Source organism: Rattus norvegicus, chromosome 6 (genome assembly GCF_021556685.1).
Source record: "Rattus norvegicus strain SHRSP/BbbUtx chromosome 6, alternate assembly SHRSP_T2T, whole genome shotgun sequence".
NCBI lineage: Eukaryota > Metazoa > Chordata > Mammalia > Rodentia > Muridae > Rattus > Rattus norvegicus.
This window is the reverse complement of record NC_141539.1, coordinates 81,718,292-81,727,163: the sequence shown is the minus strand read 5'-3', so window position 1 is coordinate 81,727,163 and position 8,872 is coordinate 81,718,292. Positions and strand designations below refer to the sequence as shown.

The window sequence follows — 8,872 nt, the reverse complement described above, 5'->3', positions numbered from 1 at the left end:
CTGGCCCAAGAGGAAACTGTATACAGCCTCTGGGTCCCCGTAGAGGAGGGCCCAGGAGCAGCAGGTCCTCTGCATCTGAGACACCACCGGAACCTGAAGGAACCAATCGGATAAACAGTTCTCTGCACACATATCCCGTGGGAGGGAGAGCTAAACCTTCAGAGAGGCAGACACGCCTGGGAAACCAGAAGAGATTGCACTCTGCACACATCTCTGACGCCAGAGGAAAACACCAAATGCCATCTGGAACCCTGGTGCACGGAAGCTCCCGGAAAGGGCGGCACAGATCTTCCTGGTTGCTGCCGCCACGGAGAGCTCATAGGCAGCACTCCACGAGCAAACTTGAGCCTCAGGACCACAGGTAAGACCAACTTTTCTACTGCAAGCAACCTGCCTGGTGAACTCAAGACACAGGCCCTCAGGAACAGCTGAAGACCTGTAGATAGGAAAAACTACATGCCCGAAAGCAGAACACTCTGTCCCCATAACTGGCTGAAAGAAAACAGGAAAACAGGTCTACAGCACTCCTGACACACAGGCTTATAGGACAGTCTAGCCACTGTCAGAAATAGCAGAACAAAGTAACACTAGAGATAATCTGATGGCGAGAGGCAAGTGCAGGAACCCAAGCAACAGAAACCAAGACTACATGGCATCATCGGGCCCAATTCTCCCACCAAAGCAAACATGGAATATCCAAACACACCACAAAAGCAAGATCTAGTTTCAAAATCATATTTGATCATGATGCTGGAGGACTTCAAGAAAGACGTGAAGAACTCCCTTAGAGAACAAGTAGAAGCCTACAGAGAGGAATCGCAATAATCCCTAAAAGAATTCCAGGAAAACATAAATAAACAATTAGAAGCCCATAGAGAGGGGTCACAAAAATCTCTGAAAGAATTCCAGGAAAACACAATCAAACAGTTGAAGGAATTAAAAATGGAAATAGAAGCAATCAAGAAAGAACACATGGAAACAACCCTGGATATAGAAAACCAAAAGAAGAGAAAAGGAGCTGTAGATACAAGCTTCACCAACAGAATTCAAAAGATGGAAGAGAGAATCTCAGGAGCAGAAGGTTCCATAGAAATCATTGACTCAACTATCAAAGATAATGTAAAGCAGAAAAAGCTACTGGTCCAAAACATACAGGAAATCCAGGACTCAATGAGAAGATCAAACCTAAGGATAGGTATAGAAGAGAGTGAAGACTCCCAGCTCAAAGGACCAGTAAATATCTTCAACAAAATCATAGAAGAAAACTTCCCTAACCTAAAGAAAAAGATACCCATAAGTATACAAGAAGCCTACAGAACTCCAAATAGATTGGACCAGAAAAGAAACACCTCCCGTCACATAATAGTCAAAACAAAAAACACACAAAATAAAGAAAGAATATTAAAAGCAGTAAGGGAAAAAGGTCAAGTAACATATAAAGGCAGACCTATCAGAATCACACCAGACTTTTCGCCAGAAACTATGAAGGCCAGAAGATCCTGGACAGATGTCATATAGACCCTACGAGAACACAAATGCCAGCCCAGGTTACTGTATCCTGCAAAACTATCAATTAACATAGATGGAGAAACCAAGATATTCCATGACAAAACCAAATTTACACAATATCTTTCTACAAATCCAGCACTACAAAGGATAATAAATGGTAAAGCCCAACATAAGGAGGCAAGCTATACCTTAGAAGAAGCAAGAAACTAATCGTCTTGGCAACAAAACAATGAGAAGAAAAGCACACAAACATAACCTCATATCCAATTATGAATATAACAGGAAGCAATAATCACTATTCCTTAATATCTCTCAACATCAATGGCCTCAACTCCCCAATAAAAAGACATAGATTAACAAACTGGATACGCAACGAGGACCCGGTATTCTGCTGCCTACAGAAAACACACCTCAGAGACAAAGACAGACACTACCTCAGAGTGAAAGGCTGGAAAACAACTTTCCAAGCAAACAGTCAGAAGAAGCAAGCTGGAGTAGCCATTCTAATATCAAATAAAATCAATTTTCAACTAAAAGTCATCAAAAAAGATAAGGAAGGACACTTCATATTCATCAAAGGAAAAATCCACCAAGATGAACTCTCAATCCTAAATATCTATGCCCCAAATACAAGGGCACCTACATACGTAAAAGTAACCTTACTAAGCTCAAAACACACATTGCACCTCACACAATAATAGTAGGAGATTTCAACACCCCACTCTCAACAATGGACAGATCATGGAAACAGAAATTAAACAGAGACGTAGACAGACTAAGAGAAGTCATGAGCCAAATGGACTTAACAAATATTTATAGAACATTCTATCCTAAAGCAAAAGGATATACCTTCTTCTCAGCTCCTCATGGTACTTTCTCCAAAATTGACCATATAATTGGTCAAAAAACAGGCCTCAACAGGTACAGAAAGATAGAAATAATCCCATGCGTGCTATCGGACCACCATGCCCTAAAACTGGTCTTCAATAACAATAAGGGAAGAATGCCCACATATACGTGGAAGTTGAACAATGCTCTACTCAATGATAACCTGGTCAAGGAAGAAATAAAGAAAGAAATTAAAGACTTTTTAGAATTTAATGAAAATGAAGGTACGACATACCCAAAACTTATGGGACACAATGAAAGCTGTGCTAAGAGGAAAACTCATAGTGCTGAGTGCCTGCAGAAAGAAACAGGAAAGAGCGTATGTCAGCAGCTTGACAGCACACCTAAAAGCTCTAGAACAAAAAGAAGCAAATACACCCAGGAGGAGTAGAAGGCAGGAAATAATCAAACTCAGAACTGAAATCAACCAGGTAGAAACAAAAAGGACCATAGAAAGAATCAACAGAACCAAAAGTTGGTTCTTTGAGAAAATCAACAAGATAGATAAACTCTTAGCCAGACTAACGAGAGGACACAGAGAGTGTGTCCAAATTAACAAAATCAGAAATGAAAAGGGAGACATAACTACAGATTCAGAGGAAATTCAAAAAATCAGATCTTACTATAAAAGCCTATATTGAACAACACTTGAAAATCTGCAGGAAATGGACAATTTCCTAGACAGATACCAGGTACCGAAGTTAAATCAGGAACAGATAAACCAGGTAAACAACCCCATAACTCCTAAGGAAATAGAAGCAGTCATTAAAGGTCTCCCAACCAAAAAGAGCCCAGGTCCAGACGGGTTTAGTGCAGAATTCTACCAGACCTTCATAGAAGACCTCATACCAATATTATCCAAACTATTCCACAAATTTGAAACAGTTGGATCACTACCGAATTCCTTCTATGAAGCCACAATTACTCTTATACCTAAACCACACAAAGACCCAACAAAGAAAGAGAACTTCAGACCAATTTCCCTTATGAATATCGACGCAAAAATACTCAATAAAATTCTGGCAAACCGAATCCCAGAGCACATCAAAACAATCATCCACCATGATCAAGTAGCATTCATCCCAGGCATGCAGGGATGGTTTAATATACGGAAAACCATCAACGTGATCCATTATATAAACAAACTGAAAGAACAGAACCACATGATCATTTCATTAGATGCTGAGAAAGCATTTGACAAAATTCAACACCCCTTCATGATAAAAGTCCTGGAAAGAATAGGAATTCAAGGCCCATACCTAAACATAGTAAAAGCCATATACAGCAAACCAGGTGCTAACGTTAAACTAAATGGAGAGAAACTTGAAGCAATCCCACTAAAATCAGGGACTAGACAAGGCTGCCCACTCTCTCCCTCCTTATTCAATATAGTTCTTGAAGTTCTAGCCAGAGCAATCAGACAACAAAAGGAGGTCAAGGGGATACAGATCGGAAAAGAAGAAGTCAAAATATCACTTTTTGCAGATGATATGATAGTATATTTAAGTGATCCCAAAAGTTCCACCAGAGAACTACTAAAGCTGATAAACAATTTCAGCAAAGTGGCTGTGTATAAAATTAACGCAAATAAATCAGTAGCCTTCCTCTACACAAAAGAGAAACAAGCCGAGAAAGAAATTAGGGAAACGACACCCTTCCTAATAGAAATAATATAAAGTACCTCGGTGTGACTTTAACCAAGCAAGTAAAAGACCTGTAGAATAAGAACTTCAAGACTCTGAAGACAGAAATTGAAGAAGACCTCAGGAGATGGAAAGATCTCACATGCTCATGGATTGGCAGGATTAATATAGTAAAAATTGCCATTTTACCAAAAGTGGTCTACAGATTCAATTCAATCCCCATCAAAATACCAATCCTATTCTTCAAAGAGTTAGACAGAACAATTTGCAAATTCATCTGGAATAACAAAAAACCCAGGATAGCTAAAACTATCCTCAACAATAAAAGGACTTCAGGGGGAAGCACTATCCCTGAACTCAAGCAGTATTACAGAGCAATAGTGATAAAAACAGCATGGTATTGGTACAGAGACAGACAGATAGACCAGTGGAACAGAATTGAAGACCCAGAAATGAACCCACACACCTATGGGCACTTGATTTTTGACAAAGGAGCCAAAACCATCAAACGGAAAAAAGATAGTATTTTCAGCAAATGGTACTGGTTCAACTGGAGGTCAACATGTAGAAGAATGCAGATCGATCCATTCTTATCACCCTGAACAAAGCTTAGGACCAAGTGGATAAAGGACCTCCACATCAAACCAGATACACTCAAACTAATAGAAGGAAAACTAGGGAAGCATCTGGAACATATGGGTACTGGAAAAAATTTCCTGAACAAAACACCAATGGCTTATGCTCTAAGATCAAGAATCGACAAATGGGATCTCATAAAACTGCAAAGCTTCTGTAAGGCAAAGGACACTGTGGTTAGGACAAAACGGCAACCAACAGATTGGGAAAAGATCTTTACCAATCCTACAGCAGATAGAGGCCTTATATCCAAAATATACAAAGAACTCAAGAAGTTAGACTGCAGGGAGACAAATAACCCTATTAAAAAATGGGGTTCAGAGCTAAACAAAGAATTCACAGCTGAGGAATGCCGAATGGCTGAGAAACACCTAAAGAAATGTTCAACATCTTTAGTCATAAGGGAAATGCAAATCAAAACAACCCTGAGATTTCACCTCACACCAGTGAGTATGGCTAAGATCAAAAACTCAGATGACAGCAGATGCTGGAGAGGATGTGGAGAAAGAAGAACACTCCTCCATTGTTGGTGGGATTGCAGACTGGTACAACCATTCTGGAAATCAGTCTGGAGGTTCCTCAGAAAACTCGACATTGAACTGCCTGAGGATCCAGCTATACCTCTCTTGGGCATATACCCAAAAGATGCCCCAACACCTAAAGAAGACACGTGCTCCACTATGTTCATTGCAGCCTTATTTATAATAGCCAGAAGCTGGAAAGAACCCAGATGCCCTTCAACAGAGGAATGGATACAGAAAATGTGGTACATCTACACAATGGAATATTACTCAGCTATCAAAAACAATGACTTTATGAAATTCGTAGGCAAATGGTTGGAACTGGAAAGTATCATCCTGAGTGACGTAACCCAATCACAGATTAAACACACATGGTAAGCACTCATTGATAAGTAGCTATTAGCCCAAATGCTTGAATTACCCTAGATGCCTAGAACAAATGAAACTCAAGACGTATGATCAAAATGTGAATGCTTCACTCCTTCTTTAAAAGGGGAACAAGAATACCCTTGGCAGGGAATAGAGAGGCAAAGATTAAAACAGACACAGAAGGAACACCCATTCAGAGCCTGCCCCACATGTGGCCCATACATATAGCCACCCAATTAGACAAGATTGATGAAGCAAAGAAGTGCAGGCCGACAGGGGCCGGATGTAGATCGCTCCTGAGAGACACAGCCAGAATACAGCAAATACAGAGGCGAATGCCAGCAACAAACCACTGAACTGAAAATAGGACCCCCGTTGAAGGAATCAGAGAAAGAACTAGAAGAGCTCGAAGGGGCTTGAGACCCCTTATGAACAACAATGCCAACAACCAGAGCTTCCAGGGACTAAGCCACTACCTAAAGACTATACATGAACTGACCCTGATCTCTGACCTCATAGGTAGCAATGAATATCCTAGTAAGAGCACCAGTGGAAGGGGAAGCCCTGGGTCCTGCTAAGTCTGAACCCCCAGTGAACTAGATTGTTGGGGGGAGGGCGGCAATGGGGGGAGGATGGGGAGGGGAACACCCATAAAGAAGGGGAAGGGGAGGGATTAGGGGGATGTTTGCCCAGAAACCGGGAAAGGGAATAACACTTGAAATGTAAATAAGAAATACTCAAGTTAATAAAAAAAAAAAAAGATTCTCCAATATCCCACAAAGACACTTACTCAACTATGGTCATAGAAGCTTCTTTCATAATAGACAGAAACTGGAAATAACCTAGATGTCCCTCAGTTGTAGAACAGACAAGGAAAATGTGGTGCATGTACACAATATCATACCATTCGACCATTAAAAACAAAAACATCTGAATTTTGCAGGCAAATATATGGAACTTGAAAATATCAACCCGATTAAAGTAAACCAACCCAGTTCCAAAAGACATACAATGTATGTACTCACTTGTGAGTAGATATTAGCCATAAAATACCAGTACCATATTATACTCCACAGATCCAAAGAAGCTAAACAAAAAGAAAGACCCAAGCAAGGAAGTTTGAATCTCATTTAGAAAGGGGAATAAGATAGTCATAAAAGGCAAATGGAGGGAGGAAAATGGGAGGGAGAGAGGATAGGGACGGTATTGGGGGAGGTTCAGGATCTTGTGTGGGGAAAGACAGGAGAGATGGCTAGATGGCCATAAAAATGAACTAAATTCTGCAACCGAAGGGGGTGAGGAGGTAGGGGAGGCATCTCCAGGATGAGACAGAGACCTGAGAAAAGGGAGGCACCCAAGAATCAATGGGAATGACCTTAGCTATGACACACTACATTCAGGATATGGAACCTGAAGAGGCTTCCTCCTATAGCCAGACAGGAACCCCATGGAGCAATAGAGACACCAACCCGCTCACAAAACTTTCTTTCAACCCAAAATTTCTCTGGTCTATAAGTAATGCAGGCATGGAGAAAGAGCAGAGACTGAGGGAATGGTCAACCAATAACCAGCCCAACTTAAGAGCCATCCCCAAGGGCAAGCACCAATCGCCGACACTATTAATGATGCTCTGTTATGCTAGCAGACAAATGCATGTTGTCCTCTGAGAGGCACCACCCAGCAGCTGACTCGGACAGATACAGATACCCATAGTCAAACAGTAGATGGAGCTTGGGAACTCTTAAGAAAGGATACGAGGAAGGATCACAGCCCTAAAGGGGATAGGAACTCCACAGGATGACCAACAACTAACCAGTACTCTTGGGGGCTCTCAGAGTCTGAACCACCAACCAAAGAACATAAATGGGATGAACCTAGACCTCCCCACACATATGTAGCAGATGTACAGCTTGGTCTTCATGTGGGTTCCAAACAACTGGAGTGGGGGCTGTCCCAAAAGCTATTGCCTGCATGTGGGCTATGTTCTAGCTGGGCTGTCTTGTCTGGCTTCAGAGGGAGAGGAAATGCCTAGCCTTGCAGAGACTTGAAGTGCCAGGGTGGGAGAATATCCAGGGAGCTCCCACGCCCTCATAGGAGAAGGGAAGAGAGTAGGGGAGAAGAATCGTTGGAGGGGGTGACCAGGAATGGGGCAGTGAGCAGGATGTAAAGTGAATAGGCAAAAAAATAGAATTATATGTAAAAATGTACTCTTTAAGCTGGCATTTTGGCCTACATCTGAAATCCTATACTTGGGAGATTGGAGCAGGATAATCATGAGTTCAAAGCCAACCTAGACTAAGTACATAGTGAATTTTTTTTGAAAAAAAAATCAACTCAGTTTTGTTCACTGCATGTTATGAAGCATTAATGATAAGTATACACAGATTTTTATAAATATTTATTTGTATGTTTGTGAAATCTGAATGACAGAAAGAAGGGATTGTATCAAGGAAGTGGGATTCTCAAAATCGTTATGGGTGTTTTTCTGGATGTCAAGCAACACATAAAAAAGAAGTATGTTCTATGTTGGAAGAACATGGGTACCAGGAAGAATCCAGACTGGTATTACAGCATTTCAATGGGAGAGACGAGGTGTATGACACATCAGTCCTTTATATCCCTCAGCTAATATTTATTCTTTTCAAGGTGGATACTGTTGAATATGTTTAAATAGGCACTGGAGAAAAAGTCAGTGATACCTTATCATTCTACTATGTCAGAAAATAATGTAGGCACTAATATTCCTTTTTAAGACCTTATATCCCAAGAAGATATTCATCTATCCCAGAACTAAATGGATCAGGAAACACTTTCTTTTTATTTCACTGTTCATGAATAAGGAGAATATTTGACATCCAATTCATGCCTGAAATCATGTAAAAGTTTTGTAGTTAATGTATAACATAAACATTTTGTTAAGGTTCATTTAACAAAATTTATTTAATACTTAGTGTATTAAAATGTGTTATGTGGTTATAAAGAATAACCACTTAATAAGTGTGATGAATACAACAAGAATGGCATTTCTAAACAACAAATATATTTCAGCTTCAGGAAGAAAAATACTTAACCTACTACAGAAACCACAAGGGTCTGTATTCACATAGCTTTGGAATATTCTTCAAGATCAAGGGCTTGGTTATAGTCACACATAGCTTCCTCTATCAGTCCTATTTTGCCACGGACTTGTGCTCTGAGATTATACATTATAGCATCATCAGGCTTCAAAGACAGGGCTGCAAGAGAAAACAGAATCTAGATACACTGATGTAAACTTTCCCATCATTCTCATTTTAATTGTTTTTC

At 40.5% G+C, this 8,872-nt stretch overlaps 1 protein-coding gene across 6 annotated transcripts in view; it reads right to left on the bottom strand.

Annotated features, from left to right (window-relative positions):
- Nucleotides 1-8,361: 8,361 nt before the first annotated feature.
- Nucleotides 8,362-8,872, bottom strand: part of Ttc6 (tetratricopeptide repeat domain 6) — a 213,819-nt gene continuing 213,308 nt past the window's right edge. For 5 of the 6 annotated variants that reach the window (XR_015622056.1, XR_015622057.1, XR_015622058.1 and 2 more), the window contains one exon: nucleotides 8,362-8,802. Coding sequence is in view for 3 of the 6 variants with exons in the window: in XM_087554072.1 (XP_087410198.1) it covers nucleotides 8,666-8,802 (137 nt within the window). In the remaining 3 variants the exon portion in view is untranslated. 6 annotated transcript variants of the gene reach the window in all.